Source organism: Ambystoma mexicanum, chromosome 1q, assembly GCF_040938575.1.
Source record: "Ambystoma mexicanum isolate Mex_15411 chromosome 1q, UKY_AmexF1_1, whole genome shotgun sequence".
Classification (NCBI taxonomy): Eukaryota; Metazoa; Chordata; class Amphibia; order Caudata; family Ambystomatidae; genus Ambystoma; species Ambystoma mexicanum.
In genome coordinates this window covers 164031487-164048765 of record NC_090922.1, presented here as the reverse complement: position 1 = coordinate 164048765, position 17279 = coordinate 164031487, and the positions used below count along the sequence as shown (strand labels likewise).

At 44.6% G+C, this 17279-nt stretch overlaps 1 protein-coding gene across 1 annotated transcript in view; it reads right to left on the bottom strand.

Moving 5' to 3' along the window:
* Window positions 1–11181, bottom strand: part of LOC138526111 (dual specificity protein phosphatase 22-A-like) — a 316886-nt gene extending 305705 nt beyond the window's left edge. Inside the window, exon 1 of the mRNA XM_069636482.1 lies at window positions 11102–11181. Within this exon, the coding sequence (XP_069492583.1) occupies window positions 11102–11122 (21 nt within the window). The 5' untranslated portion in view covers window positions 11123–11181. The remainder of the gene's footprint in view (window positions 1–11101) is intronic.
* Between the last annotated feature and the right edge of the window lie 6098 nt (window positions 11182–17279).

The following is a 17279-nucleotide window of genomic DNA, read 5'->3' as shown; positions in this document are numbered from 1 at the left end:
TCTTATATTATAAAATCACAAAACACATTTTCCTATCTAAGGTGAAAGTACTGACATCCTGTGCATTCTAAATTGATAGCGTTGTTTTCTGACCCAAACCTGTAGCCTGCATCTAGATTGCACGAAAATAGATTAGAAATTCATAACCTCACATTCAAACAGTGGGTTGTCAAAGTGATGGAAATATATGTATATAAAATGTCATTTTTCTATGCATCCTTTCTCTGGTACCTTTTACTTGTTTTGATATTGAAGAAAATAAAATGCATTGGGCTGGTTATATATTGACTTAAGCTGATTTGATGTGAAGGTGAACTGAAAAGAGCTTTTATAGTAGCTTGTAAGGGGCATTAAGGATATAGAATTAAGTGCTGCTTAGAGGTGACCTAGTATTATTCAGGATTACAATGTTTAGAAATAGTATTGACAGTTCTATTACCTGACTGAATGTGTGTATTATATGAGGCGAGACAGTCACAGGGAGGCCAAGTTTAACGGGGTAAATAAGCCCATATAAAGAATCTCTGATGTCTTGTAGTAACTTCCCCTGCATAATGGCAGGGTACCACCACCTTTGACTTTGTTTACATAAATATGAGTTTTAACCATAAAGCCCAGCCTTTTCACTGTGCAAGAATTGTGGGGTGGGACTGTATAATAGGGGTTGCTAGATCGGTGATGCCCACTTAGAACATATATCAACCAATATATCTTACAGTAGCAGTGATAGATCCAGGGATAGAGTTGCAGTTTCTGCTCCTGCCAGTAGTACTTTTCTAGAGACCTGTAGGATGGCAGGGCTGCTGTTATCCACGTTTCCCTAATTGTGATGTTCATAACATGTTTTCCTTAATAGAGAAGAGAATTTTTTTATTAAGTTGCTTTTTTTAAAGGGATTTGTTTCTTGGCTCAAATAAACGTTATTTCATTAAAAAAATGAAATACCTCTTTAATCCTCTTCAGAAGATTAAAAGAAAAATTGCTCCCTGTCCACATTTGGGCCTGTGAACTAGTTGGTTCGTGCCACACAGATGTCTGCAACAGGTAATTGAATCCACTGAGCTACCGTACTTGTGTCCCGGCACCTGCAAAGTGCCTCATAGTTTGCATTTAGCACCTCAACGCACCTTTAATTGCTCCAGCTGCCTCAAACTCCCTTAAAATCTGATGATTGCATGGATATTTGTGGACCCTTTTAAAAGTTCCTGAAACACTTGAACTTCTATCAAAAAGGTTTGACAGGCCTGTGAGTTCGAGCATGCCTAATCATGACTGTAATGCCATAAGGTGTCAACACCTGGGAAACGGTTTGAGTGTTAGGGATGACAGTGCTTGGAAATTGCATGTACAAAACTGTTGGCTTAACCAACATGACATGCAGTTTTGCAGGGGACCCCACAGCAGTGTGCCACAAAATAAAAATAAATCAGTTACATCAAATATGCAAATGCTTGGGCACAGAGCCTGGTGGCAGGCACCCGAGTAGACGATCTGGAATGCTGTGATGTGTATGAGTCATTGCCTTAAAATACCCATTAGGATTAAATATACTTTAGACACAGCACGAAGGCTGCGTTATGATGATGTGGTCTGTTTTCCTCTGGTTGTGTATGTAACACGAAGGTCATGGAGAATTGCAGATGAGTATCTACGAGCAACAGAATATATTCACTGATGGGTTCAGGTTGACATCAGATAGACAATAAGAGCAAAGCTTGGTTTGTCTATGGTGTTCAGTAATATCTTTATGGGGGGTGAAAAGGGGCACAAGCTCCGGACCCCCACATTGAGAGATGGCCACAGTACTGCCAGATCTAAAGACCTAAGTTCCAATTGTTCACAAACCTTGAAAAGCACACAAAAGGACATTTATGGCATGCTGTGGAGCTTCTAAACCGATGTATCGTCTGCTGTAGGCCAGTACATTCTGCTCTGATCAATTCATCCTGCAATGCTTTCTGTGTTCACTGTGTAGAGGAGGAGGCACCCGTCTTCTCCCTAGTCTCCGCCCGTTTGCCACCATCATATTAGGATGACAGACGAAGAGCCATGATGGGGAACCCATGCCTGAATCCTTGCAATATTCCTGCACCACGTTTAGTATATGAGAGACGATATACACTCAGGCAACCCTTCAGAGTGTACCCACAAGGTGACATAGTGGAGGAAAGTTACCAGGAAGGATGTACTTCACCGAGCTGTCACAATGGAGCCATGAACAGAATGGATGTGTGTTAAAACGAAGTCTGACGACAGCAAAGGAATGTCATAAAGAAGATGTAAAAACCTATGCTGAAACGATATGAAGATATTTAGGAATGACGATGTAACTGAAGCACTAACAGAAACATGTACTCCAGGATGCAGTAATCTGGAACACAAAGAACAATGAAGTGACTCACAGGTCAATAACTGTAAATACACTTAAATGCCAAAGGTAGAAAGAAGCTTGCTTATGAAAGGTATATAGTCAACGTTTAGGACGACCATTAGAAGAAGAAGGACGACGGCTTATGTCAATCCACCCAGCTACCTCAAAATCCGAGCCCAGGATCTTAAAGTGGAAAGATGATGAAGAAGCTGTTTTCCCTTGTAAAATAGAGTAGTACATTGGCTTGAAACCAAGGACACTATTTCGAGAGATGGAGGAAAAGCACAAAGGGAGTTTAACGAGCAGACCATGTGCAAGGACATATTTCTCTAAGATTGGGAGGAACATGAACATTTAAGGATGCCAAGTGTTGGACAATGAAAGGGCATGAGATTTATATGGGATAGAGTGAGCCAGTCTCTAAAGGCTTTGAGGAGCAACTGCACCTAGCATAATTGGACAATTTCATGGTCTCTTGACCCTTGACGGAGAGCTCGCAAACCAGGGCTATTCATTAAGTCTGAAGCTAAGATAATGGTGTGCCTACCCTACCTTGAATGTCCGAGACAGTGCAGACCGGCAAGGCCAGCCTTCAAACAGAAGACACTGGCATGAGGCCTACCGATGAGAGAGGGTAGACTCATTTGGAAAACAAGGGGAGAGCTGACGTATCTCCAAGCACCAGGGTTTTGTTTATATGTACGTGCTGCTAGCAAGCCGAATGTCCAAGGTAGGAATTGGGTTGCCAACCAATCAGAAAAGCCTGCCATGCACTTTTACATACAATGTTGCAAAGTATTATTCTGCTGCCATATTATCTGCTTTGATGAGAATATTACACCACTTGTATAGAGGTAGCTCAGGGTGCGTCCTACAGATAAGGGGCTACCAATGAGGAATTAACATTCATAGTGTCTATTGGTTGACATGTTCCCCTAATCCAGTCCCACCCCTCAATATGTTTTACAGTTTGCCACGTAGGATGTCATAGATGATACATCTAGCTTTATAAAAACTAAGAATAATCGAAAAGACATTGTGATCCTGCATGAATCGATTTGATGAGAGTTTCTTCGCCCTGCTTTACTTCTTTGAGATTAAAGCAGTATTTTACCATCTCCCTTGAGTCTGTCCAGTTATTTGGTCTGAGATATTTTGTTGGTAATTCTATCTAGCACACAGACGCTTCAAGGTGCTAGAGCACAACTGCGCCCAGATGCCATTGGGCCTGGTGCGCTAAACAAATAAACAAAATACAAATACAAACTGTAGTATACATAGTTTGTGCGTTCACTGCAGCACAACACCTGTAGCATTCTCCCCTTTCTCTGGGAATAAATATGGAGCATGCGTAGTAGCTAAAGTTTTTATGCACAGTGATACATTTGAGTGTTGCAATGGTTCAGAAGATAGCTCAGTGTGTTAAGCACTAATTGTAGCGTTTTGTAGTCATATAAAAGATTCAAAGAACAACTTCCAGCAAGGCCGACTCAGACTTTCTTATGTTTGAAGTGGATAAATCTGTGTGTAAATGTACTTTTTTTGTAGGACAATGGGGGCTATTATCACCAATGTGCCTGCATGAGATAGCGGTTTCTATAGAAACTAAGATAGCATCAGTATGGTGAAGGTCTAAAAATCGGTTCTTTCAGATAGTAAAATCTAGGCAGACCATGTCCAAAGATCAGCATAAAGTCTTAGCTGGAAAAGTGATTAGGCGCCCAAATTCAAGACTGTAAAACCTAAGTGTTCATGTTCATATCCTGGCTTTACCATCTCACGATACAGTGATCCCTGGACATATCATATTATATCACCGACGACACTGTGTGGTCTTCTGTGAAAAGGTTTGATTTCTACATGTGGGTGGCAATGTTCAGCCCATTACATGATTTTTTTTTAATGTAGGCCTTTTGAGTGAAAGGTTCTGTACACAGAATATCATAGGCCTCTGGCAAGCATATTTTCGGTCTGCTTATTTGAGACAAAAAAGGGTTTGCATTTTTGTACAATTCAAAGGTTCTTCTGCGCATCAAAAGTAACAACTCACAAGCCTATGCTTTAAAGCTTTAAAATACAGAAGAGAAACCCAGGTGAAATCTTTTAATATCACATCAATTAGTATACTGGTACCAGTATAGTTCCCTTGATGATGGAGACAATGAAGCTAGAATAAGTCCCATTTTGCATAATATGCTTCTATGACACTTTGTTTTTGAACATGGTCATGTTGGGTTATGTCATGTGTGTACTTTGTAAACCGGTTCTATAAAATGGGATTATTTTAGTTCAAGAAAGTCCAAAATTAACGAAGAATTACACCTTGCTTATGGTAAGAACTGGAAAAGAAAGTGGTAAAGTGTAAACAGTTCAGATTAGTTAAGAGGAGAAGCTGGGATTTGCACCCAATGTGTGAGCCAACCAGGGATCAAGTCGAGGGTCCGCGCAGGTGGACGGCGTCTACCCACATTTCTTGAAAGGGTGGATGCAGTCCCCCTTGTGTGTGTAAGAAATTGCAACAACAAAAAACGAATTTGACCACGGCCAGGAACATTGGGAAATTAAACACTTAGCCACAAGAACACAGAACTAGCCCAGCACTGACCCCTGAAATGTTGTGTATTGACATTCTCTTAATGAAGAATGTTTTTTGTTAAAGTTTCTTCATTCTAAAGGGTGCATGCGTACAGTTTACATTTAGCCGGCAATATAATATTAAGATCTGTTCTCTTGGCAAATGCTTTACTTGGTGGTGCACCTTCTCACTCGTGAAAGACAATCTGAATGGAATGTGCATGTTTCGTTTTGGGTTTGGTTCAGTTACTGTGACCTCACTTCTGTATGCGTGTGTCAGAGTCCCACCCCTCCACCACTTTGTTTTTAGGATTTGAGCCCTGGAGCTAGGGCCTTATTTAATCTCGTATTACCAGACCTGTCAGAATTGCCATTGCCTAAACCTTCCAAAGTTGTCAGCCCTGCAGAGTGATTTTATTCTCAGGGTATGAACTTTAAAAAAAAAGCCTCACTCATGGTTTCACTGGCCATAGTGTTGCTCATCTATAATGATAGTGAGCATTGATCTATTGCGCCTGCTCTTTAATAGCAAAACCATGTCCCTCCTCTAATTGCAGTCGGTCTGGATACGGACACTGTGGTATCCTAGTACGATTGTTGTGACTGCCGGAGTGTATGCAGGGGCCTCATAGAATGGTGAGGTGGAGCCTGGAGTGTGGGAGGCCTGGGGGTTCCACAGAGTGTTGGTTGGGAGTTGGAGTATGGCAGGGAACCAGGACAGATGCTTGTTACCTTCACTCCTACCTTTCATGAACTAGAGCTATGTAACTAAGCAAGAATAAAGCATCTTCTGTTTGATACTTACCTGAGTCAGCCTGGTTCCTGCTCCATGTCATCCCTGGCTCAGGTACATGATTTGGCGACGAGGAAATAAAGGACCCAAAGGAAGGTGAGACAGAGTAGGAGAAATCAAGGAGAAGCCTGATGACAGAAGAAAAAGAGAAGTCTGATGACAGCACCAAATTGAGAAATGCTGGGCTGGTGAGGGGCTGCTGGAGGAAGAAGCTGGTGCCTACTGTGAAGATGACCATGTCCTAGTTGGCCGTTGGAGAAGGCCATGGCATCAGATAGGCTGCAGGGGAGGCCTGTAGCCCATCCACAGAGCAGGTGAAGTGTCAGGCACTGGAAATGGGCTGGGGCCTGACTGGTGGAAGAAAATGGCCACTAGTGAACTAGGAGTGTAATGCTGGAGTTCCGAGCGCCGTTGCGCTCACACAGTGTGAAGGCTGTTGGGACTTGCCGTCCGTGGAGGATTGCACTATTGTGGAGACGATGAAAAAAAAATGTGGTTTAGGGGCGTTTCTGGAGGGTCCCTGGGGGCCGTGGGTGGTGCGCACCCATTTGTGCCCCCTGCATTCCAGCCGTGCCGCTGGCTGGAACGCATGAGAAATGCCTGCGCCATCTGTTTTTTTTTTCATGTTCAGAGCTCCTGAGCACCTGAGCACTAACCACATCTCCAAATGAGACAAACATACCTTCCAAAATAGTGTAGTCCCGCAAACATACATAATGGCCAAAACAAAAATCCTAACATGCCAACAACAAACACAACCAATGTATCCAAAAACAACCATGCCTCAACGCCTTATCCCCTCTCCCGAAAGAAAACATGAAAAGGATGAAAAATATAACAAAAGGACTAACTACACAAAGACCACATGAATCACGAAAACGCAACCACAGAAAGAAAGGAATGTGGTGCGTAAAACCAAACACGGTAAAAACCATGCGAAAAAAACTGACCACAACCGCTACGATGGGGTGTAGCGGTATGCATAGATATGATAATGCAAAAAAATGTTTTATAGCACAACAAAGAATAAAATAAATCCCAAAACTCACAGTAAAATGTATTGAAAATTTGATGTTAAAAAAAAATTATCAACAATTCAATTTGCCAGTGTGTGGTTCAACTGGTCCTCTAACGACCACAACTACAACCATAAAATATAACCACAGTCAAAAATATAACACTGGCCTACTATCTGTGTGCCACTCCAAAAACCATGAGAAATAGAAATCAACTGGCGTGCTAAACTACTAAACTTTGCCTTACCCTGCACCACCTGGCACTACAGACCAACTACTAGGAGTCTAACTACTCCTAAAAGACACCAGCATGTGTGGTCACCTTCAACGCACATACCTATTAAAGGGGCCCCATGCCCAAAACTCCCATGCACAACTGCATTTAAATGACCTCCAAACTACAAAAAACAGGCCCCATGCCCTGGTGTCTACACAACTACCCTACCAAAAGGGTTAACCTCAACTGAAACACTCCTAAAACAAGTGTCCAACCTCCACAAATTTCGAGGTTACTACGAAGGTTTTCCAAATATTTAGGCAAAACACACCCGGACGGCATGTGAAAGCCACCCCACGAAAATTACATGCAACTCCAAACACATGTACAACTCCACTACAACAACATGCTACCACTCACACGTACACAATTGCTACACAAATGCTACTTCATGTGCACACATAAACATCTCATACACTGACAACTGCTACCCATTGCTCTAATCGTACTCACAAACGCAAACTCCAAACTCACTGTCCACACAATACAAACTCACGTCATTCAAATGTGCATTATAAAAATCTACATTCCCTAAAATAAAGGTACGCCGCACTACCAGCCATGGTGGTGATCAGTCACCATGCTGGAGCACGTTCCAAAAAAAAAAAAAACAACAACAGTCAAATCTTGTGGATGCTTCATCAACATAATATACAACACTGCATTTTGAAGTTGTGACCAATAGCCTCTCTGAGGAAAGCTGCTTTTAGAAGTTGTGCCCAATTGCATTTAGAAGTATGCCCAATTGCATTTAGAAGTGTACCCAATCGCATTTAGAAGTTGTGCCCAATAGCCTCTCTGAGAAAAGTTGGATTTAGAAGTGTGCCCAATTGCATTTAGAAGCGTACCCAACTGCATTCAGAAGTTATACCCAATAGTCTCTCTGAGTGCGTGAGTGTGTCGAGCAGACAGGACTGTGTAGGGCAATCCTGAACGCCTGAAGTGAATAAAAATTGCATAGAACGGACCTGATTCCATAGAATTGCGTGACGTACATAATATGCTAAGGAATGCAGGGAACATTTGAAAGGGCATTTATCATACCACACCCCATGCTTACTCTCTTCTTCACACCACCACTCAACTAGAACACAGAGATACTATGACACCATTCGGTATAACTGTTCTCATATCAACATCTACCACTCACTCCCCATCACTCTAAGTAAACACTGCTGGCTACTCCTCCCCCCCCAGCCAGGCGTTCTCAGGCCTAACGCAGCCACACTCGGTCTGGATAAATCCTGCCAGAGCGAACACATAATCCTGATCTCTCAACCACCACACCGACCGCTAAGAAGCAGCTACCACATGAATTCCGCACCAGCTGCACACATACCTGGTGTGCACACGCACCTTTGAACTCTCTACTCTCTCTACTGACCCGAACTTCGGTTACCAAGGGCGTTCAACCTACGAGCGCCTTCAGACCATACCAATGGTATATAAAGCGCTATATAAATGCAAAATAACATAAAATAACATAACTTCAGCTTTGTTATCCCATTAAAACCTCATTAGGTACACCATAAATGAAATTTCTATTGCATTTCATTTAAAACCCAGCGCATCTTCATCTAAGTTATCTTCACATATTAAAAACATGCCGTACAGGATTACAAAATAATTATGTGTGCAAATGATGTATATCAGCCAGGGATGACATGGAGCAGGAACCAGGCTGACTCAGGTAAGTATCAAACAGAAGATGCTTTATTCTTGCTTAGTTACATAGCTCTAGTTCATGAAAGGTAGGAGTGAAGGTAACAAGCATCTGTCCTGGTTCCCTGCCATACTCCAACTCCCAACCAACACTCCGTGGAACCCCCAGGCCTCCCACACTCCAAGCGCCACCTCACCATTCTATGAGGCCCCTGCATACACTCCGGCAGTCACAGCAATCGTACTAGGATACCACAGACACCTTCCTGGTAGCTCCTAATCTGCACCCACTATTTATGCGATGGCATGTGTGCCTTTCGCATAGCTTCCAAGCTGTGTTCGTGCTAGAGCATGTTGCATTCTGGGAGGGTGCTAATCCGAATCCAATATATATTCTGGGTTATGTGTACCTTTTTCATACGATCGGTGGCCTGCATTTACACGACAGCCCCAAAATCTTCCTCAGCTCTATCGATAAACAAAAAAAAAGTGTCCTGTACCTATTTTAGAAAACATGCCCTTGTCAGGGACTGAAAATGTTGCCCTTTAAATACTAAATTGTTTATTATTCTGATGGCAAGAATGAACCGAGTAAGGAGACTGAAAGGGAGTACCCATGCTCGCTTTGGGGCAGCACATGTAGCTATGGGGAGTGGTTGCAACGAAGGGGGCACGACCAGATATTCTGGATCCCTTCATTTCGGTGGAATGTGTCCGGGCCCCATAAATGCTTAAAATGGCACGGACTCTGAATCCTGCAATGAAATTAACCCAACATTTGATAAGTGAACATCTACGAATGTGTATGGTGCCCTCACCACCCTCTTTCCCTGCCCGCGACCCTGCCCCCATGGACTTGCAGTAAAGTTGGTGGATAAGGGAAGCGTGAGACACTTGCAGGCTGGGAAAAAGAAAAGACCTGGGGGTCCGGCCGCTATCCCCTCCTTCCCTCAACACACCAACGCAGGCACGAGGAGACAGACACAATGGCTTGCCCCCTTCCCCTCCCCCCATGTGAGGTCACGCCAGACGAGCAGGAGGTATATATTCCACTGGCGTGACATCACATCAAGAGGAGACAGCAAGCACGTGTCTGCGCTCATAGCGTCCCACAGGGGTGTTTGTTAGGTCTGGAAAAGACCCGGGGCTGCGCTAATGTTGGAACTGTCGGGACTGGGGGCTAGCTAGCCTTTTGGTTGTAGCTCCTGAGATTCTACCTGGGGCTACAACCAAAAGACCAGGGGCTATAGCCCCCTTACCCCCCTCCCCAACGCCTCTGGCGTCCTATGTGAGGCGGGCACCAAACAAAGGAATAGCGAAGGCTGGCACTGGCAGGGCTCGCGCGAACTAATAGAGTGTGGCGCAGTGTGCAGGGCATTCTAGGCGCCTGCATGCCTGTCTGTCAGCGGCAGGCCCTAATTTTAGAGTTGCCAACTCATGTGCACCCGTGTTATTCAAGGGCCTTGCCAGCGAGACTGCCCGTGTGTCTTTATATGACAGCAGCCGACGAAAGATAGACAATTGGAAGTTTTCCGAGTACAAATGGAAACGTATTTGACTTCTACTGCTGTGAAGGACTGGCCGTTAGAGGCTCGCGCTTGTCAGTCTCGACTCTATAAAGAGTGAAATGAGTGCATGGAAAATGAGAAATTAGTAGGACCCGTCTGTATTGTGTGGCCAGTGGAGGGTAGCTGTGGGAGCCCGGGAGACCCTCGGGGAGGCAGAGAAACTGTGCAGTGCGCACTTCAGAGTGGTGTGTTATCAAAATAAGACCACGTCTACTCGCAGAGGTATCGTATTTGGGAGCAACACACGTGTAAAGTAGAAGTAGCTTGTTTTATGAACGCAGCCTTTTCGCATTCTTGAAACGTCCCGTTCTTGCAAATAGCTGGTGCTACTTACTATCCTCATGCATGAGTTATCGACCTCATAAGGATGAAAGAATGAGTCATCCCTGCCCGATTGGGCGACCGTCTGCCGGTTGAACAGGATCTCTGTGGATGCTGTGTTAACCAACTAACCAGCTTTGCCATCCACTTGGAATTTGATCACGGACCTGCAGGCTACACACACAGCGTTCTAAACAGGCGGAGTAACTCACAGGAGATGTCAGGCTTTCCGCAGGGGCATTAACTCGCTGAGCTGTAGTTCTCGGATTGAAAGTAAACCTGTAAATGGCTTGATGGCGCAGGAACACGCTGCTGCAGTGCTTTATCCCACGGAGCTGTCATACTAGCTTCATAGGAGCACCCAACAAACAGGGTGTCCGCGTCCCTGTCAAGGATTCTCACTCCTTGGGCAAGCCGGCCCGTGGCAATTTAGTTTTCAGAAACTCGATAGCGGCGCTGACGGCGCGCGTGCACCCCGGGTTTGTGTCCTATTTATGGGCGCAGGTGTGGCGAGCTTACCTGGCTCATGCCGCCTCCCATGGCGCCTGGAAGTCCGTGGCAACCAGATGCACGGAGTGCAAACAGCACACTGAGGCGGGGCGATGACTGGGCACGCCCATCACAGGCCCCCAGCTGGCGTCAGTGGCCGCTGTCTGGGTGAGGTAACAGGGGAAGGGCCAATGCGCCAGCCCGCAGACTGCCGGATATTAGACGGGCAATGTAGCTGCGGGTAATTCTGACTGCAATAAAAACGACCCAACACCATTATGTCTTTTTGATCGGGGATCATTCAAAATGTAGGTTTGTGTTCCCCAAAAGAACTGCTCGTAAATCCTGTGGATTTTTATCAGATCTGCCCTAACATTCGTGCTGTAAAAATGCACCATTTTGACCTATTAAAAGAATGCTCTCCTCCACTCCCCTCCCCAACCCTGCTGTCTCATTACAGACTTTGCTCTTGCCAATTCGGGGACAGCTTTTGCACCCCACTGTCAGTATGCTTTCCCAGCAATCGCGGGGCCCCTATTAGGAACTGATTGCAACTTCAACCGTTTTGCCTGTGCCTGGTACAGGTTTAGAGAAAAGAACCCCCGTGCACCCCACTCGCCAATCTCATCTGTTAGGCTTCACCTGTATCCGAAGCCCCCAACCACTCCATTGGGTAAGTGTGTATATACGGTAACAGGATCAAATGGGAGGTGCAGTAAGCATTTAATATACCCTAAGTATTAGCTTATTTATTTAATTTATTTGTAAAGCGCTGAACGAAAAGCCCAGAGGCATGCGAGTGCTGTGAGAGACAAACAACAATGAACATAGAGTAAGGAAACCTAGCAAGCAAGCATCACTGGGAGAACAGAGACGTTCAAGTCACGAGTTTATTCAAATAGAGTAGTTTTCAGAGTCTGCTTGAAGCTGCTGAGATAAGGACAGAGTCTCAGATCAGGCGGCAGGGTGTTCCAAAGGCGTGGGTTCGAGAATGGGACACATCCCTTTTCCTCCCTTTTCCACCAGGGACAACTTTGCCTTCAGTGATTGCAGTAGGCTGGTGTTGTTCGACCTTAGACTGCATCTGTTAGGAACCCAATTAATATAAGCTGTCAGGTAAGTAGGACCTTTGCCATGAATACAAGAGTGCACAATGCACAGGGTACGAAACATCACCCTCTTTGCTAATGGAAGCCAATGTAGTGATCTCCTAGTAGCCGATACATGGTCAGTTTTTCGCAGGCCGGCTGCTACCCTGACTGCGTTATTCTGAACCACTTGTAGTCGGCTGATCTCTCCCTTACCTACGCCTAGTAAGATACTAGCACAGGCGGAGTCTAGCAGAGTCTGTGGAGGAGACGTGAGGCGGACGGTTATTTTGCTTTGGAGTGTTTCTTTTGTTTCCACTAAACTGTGGGCGTGACTATCAAAAGCTGACTCGCACCGCAGAGCGGTCGCGGAGTCTAGCAGAGTCTGTGGACGAGACGTGAGGCAGACCGTTGTTTTGCTTTGGAGTGTTTCCTTTGTTTCCATCGAACTGTGGGCGTGACTCAAGCTGGCTCGCACCGCAGAGCGGTCACGAAGTGTAGCAGTCTGTGGAGTCCGTGGAAGTCCGTGAAGTCGGGGGAGAGGGTAACTGCTCTGCTGTCGGAAGCCTGCTATTTTTAATCATGAGCAGCAACATACGTGAGAAACCCAAAGCGGTTTCCTCGCCTAAGACCAGAGCCAGCGGAGGCTTGAGACATCAGATGCTCTACACGCCGAAGCCCCTGAAGCCCCTCTCCGTGAAATCCAAGTAAGTCACTCTGCTGTGGGCTTAGCAGGGTTAGTGGGCCCAAGTGCGATCTTAAACATCCAACGTTCCAATTAAAAGTCTGCATGTTAACACCGCCAGTGCTCCTGTTGCCTGTGCTGGGGGCATGGAGCCAGCCCAGCAAAGTCCTGACCCAGGTGTGTCTGGCATGAACATAACTGTTAATCTGCGTGCGCGTCATTTCCAACGCCCCAAGACAAACATTTGAAATGAGTTGTTAACCCTAACACAAACTATTGCTCTTTGCAGTGTGTCAACATGGCACTGCCTAGGATGATGGGACCCTGTGGACTGAATGCAGTGAACGTGGGCCCCACGGTTACACGTACCTTTCCTGCTCATGTCCCTCACCCCAGGCCAGGCATGCCATCAGTGCTGCAGCTGCGTGTGCTCGCCGGGAGAGCATACAAGGAAATTATGAAAAATTATAATGAAGTGAAAAGTGGCAATGAACTAAAGCCCTCTGAACCTCACAGCTCACAGGACCAGCAATGTGTAGTGTATATAGATCTTCGAGAACTACACCCAAGTTCGGGTGAAAACTCTATTGATGACTTGAAACGGGGGCAGTCAAAGTTCTAGAGCGCAATTGCTACATCAATTGACCTAACTTCCATTGCAACAATTAGCAACACAACCACTTTGGAAGAAGATGATGTATTCTTTCAAACCACAGATTTCCTAGAACTGAATAACAAAGCATCGGAGCAACCCAAATGTGCCAGTCAAGGCGCGACACAAGATCAACATCATAAAGGAGACAGACGAAATTCATTAGAAGTCGTGAACAAACTGTTGCTTGATCTAACACGGATCAAGACCGAATCTTGAAAAACGGATTGAGAGACCAATCAAACAAACGTGAGTACCGTACTCACATAGCAAACGCTGCAAATGCTCCTACTGCCTTATGCACGCTAACACCAACAAAAACATGGTCGAGTGGTCAGGCAAAACGCAGAAGAACAGAGTCTAGCCTATCACCTAGCATCAGTTGCTCTCAGCATAGAAACACCAAAAAGAAAAAAGCAACCATAAGTGATGACATGGTGGAGCTCAAAGTGTCGAACCAATTGAAGCAGAAGCACCTGGGAAACTTGGTTCTTGAGAGATCGTCATCTTCGGAGTGTTCAACATCTGACTCATCAATAATGGAACGTCCTTATCCAAAAGTAAGGTGAGTGAAGAGTCACCTCAGGTCCAGCCTCCCTGTCAAATGTGCTGAAGAAGACATCGCTCGAGACGAGAATGTGACCAGAGAATTGCAATCGACAATAATGTCATCAATGGCCATAACCATTGCGCCGTTCATCAAATTGTATGAACATCTTAATGACAATATTAAGGATCTGTCAACATTATTTGCCATATTGAACACCAAAATATTCAACCTTGAAAGCGATAACAATCATCTTAAAGAAATCTATAACGACCTGAACAGAAAGATTGAAGATTTGTTACACACAATGACAGAACAAACGGTGAGAAGCGCTGGGACTTTTCAAAAACGAAGGTTCCGCCTCAGGAATTCGTTCCAAAAACAACAGTGATCTATGCATCTGTATGTCGTCCAATTGTGAGCCGCTGAGTCATGACAGATCTAATGGCAACAAGACTAACGAATGCACCAAAGTCAATGAGCCTGGCTGTTTGGCAGAGACAGAATCTATTGCGATCCTTGCAAAGAGTGTTGGAGAAGTAAGCAGGCTTCCATCCGAAGTGTCAACAAACAATGTGAGCACGGATGTCACAAGAAAGACGAACTTAATCTCAAAACCTAATGACAAAAATGAATTACCACTGTCTTGTAGTAAGGAAATGCAGGACTCTCCTCAAACTAGTACAGAGCCAATTGCTCAAAACATTCCTTCGACAAGTGAGCACATTAGACGAAAGGCTCCATTTCCGCAGAGCAGTAAGCAAAACATCTCTTTCAACAGTGCCCTCAAAAGCAGTTTAGCACTGGGAAATCTTGCATTACAAAACCATCAACCAGCCTCTACTTCCTCGACCACGACTAGATGTTTAACACCAGTGACAGCGAGCTGCGACAATGTGACAATGTGATGGCTGACGGAAGCAAACAAAACAGGCTCTTTGAAATATTCAAGGGCCCTATCAGTGTCATCCCTGAAAAAGCATCTAAGCCACCAGTGACTTGTGGCCTGATGAAAAAGCCAAAGAACCAACCAGCAAAAAATAAACGGCGATGCAACAACTCAAGGACATTTCTCCGTAATATTAAGACTGTTAATGTAACCATAAACAGTAACAGCTGCAATGAAAGAACTCCCAAAATCAAGGAAAGCAGCAAGGCTAAGTTACAACCCAAACCAGATATGGCTGGCGAGATTGTCTCCATAAGTGACACATCAATTGACCTAATGAATATGTCAACCTATGAAGAAGAGAGAGAGGAAGCGACGCCACTGCCTAGTGCCCCCGTAATGACAAATGACGAGGCACCCTCAAAAGCCTGACTCAGTGGCAAAAAGTTGTTCGCCTAAAATATCTAAAGCTAGAAGAACGTGCACTCTAGTACGAGGAGATATGACAGCTGTAAATGAAACATCAGAAAGCTGTAGCCCAATTTTTACCACTCTAAATGAAAAATGGGAGCTTTTAGCGCATCATAAACAGACCTTGACCACGAAAACATGCTGTAATGAACCTGCAGATCACATGACCAACAGAACATCATCTCTCGAGGATACCCGTATTGCTCGTAGCACACTGATGGATGTGCCTAGTAACTTACAGTATGACCAAAAGAGTGTTAAAATAAGTGGATGCAAGGATGAGCATAAACGACCCATCATGATATATAACAAAGATGAGGCAAAGGGCCCCTTTAAAGTGCAAGCGCCACACAGGCTGAGATTGGAACGAGTCGAGCATAGTGATGATTTAATCTTAAACCAACACAACGTGCTGCGGTTGTTTCACCTCGTACCAAGCCTAAGGGCTATTGAATCCAAGGACGTGAAAACAGTTGAATTCATAGATGAGGTTAGGAACGACAAAGTGGTCCTGCACCTACAGTCAAAAATAATACTTGACATCCTGTTGGAAGCAGCTCCTGTGCTCATGTCACTTGGGTTCGACATTTCTAAGGTCACAGACAAACCCTTATGTGTCCTTGAGAATGAGAAACCCGAAGTAAGACTAGCACTGACGAATGAGCTTGAAAACAAGGCAATGGTTTATAATATCCATCATAACACTGTGCCTGAGGGATTGCCGACAGGACCGGCGTATCTCTGGGAGAAGGATGAAGAACAATCTCCGAAAGCCCAGTGAGGAGATCAAATTAAAATAACTATTGAAGGCGCAGGTGGCAATAAGACTAACATGAGCGATGGTCCAAACAGACTAAAAAACTCAGATAAGTCTAATGACTGGTCTTGGCTTGCAACAGCATTAAGTTCAAAATCAGAAATCTAATGCCAGGAATCCGCCGACGATATCCTGTGTACCCTCGGATCTTGGAACACCAGAGGTTTCATGCACCTCTTTCAGACCAACTGGCTAGATAACCTAAATCTAACATGTTTACAAGAAACCTGGCTGACGGAGTGCCCTATCTGGAAGGGATTCGAAATCGCAATGAACCCGGCCATAAAACAACTTAAGGGAAGACCGTTTGCCGGTTTACTAACCCTAGTGAAGAAAGCTTCTGGGTTTAGGATTGTGAAATCCAGCAACATATCTGTGAATACACAGAAAAAGAACATGATCGGCTCGTACGTAGAGGGCCAAGCAGCATCGCAGTGGTGCCTTGAAATGGATCTGAGAAAGATAGAAAGATATTTATGCTAAACGGCAATATAGTCTGAGATATTCCAGCTATCCCGACGTGGAGAAGACTCAACCAAAAATCCACACTTGACTACATATTTGTTTCTGAGGCCGTCCACACATGGGCTGAATGCCTACAGATCATAGCGATGGCCCACAGCGACCACGGCATGGTGAAGTTGAAGATAACTCTTCCTGGTGGCAAAAAACAACCCGAATGGCCCCATGTTGTGACAGTCGAATCAAATAGAATAAGACTGAACCTCAAAGATGAGGCCGTTAACTAAATTGCATCTAGATTTCACCATGAAGAGAATGAGGTTGAATACCAGAACTTGCTACTTCAATTTAAGGAACAAAATCATGGTCTAAAACATCGTAATTTTGTGCCAAAACACAAATATGACCTCACAATTCTAAAGCGAAAACAAATGATGTGTAGTGAAATAAGAAACATATCACGCGTTGACAGCATTTTTAACCACAAAAAAAGGTCCTAAACAAAAATACAAGAATTGGATTAAAGCACACAAAGCAGGGATGCTACAAAATGACTCTGAATTGATGATGTCAAAGATGAAGACCAAAAACTAATCA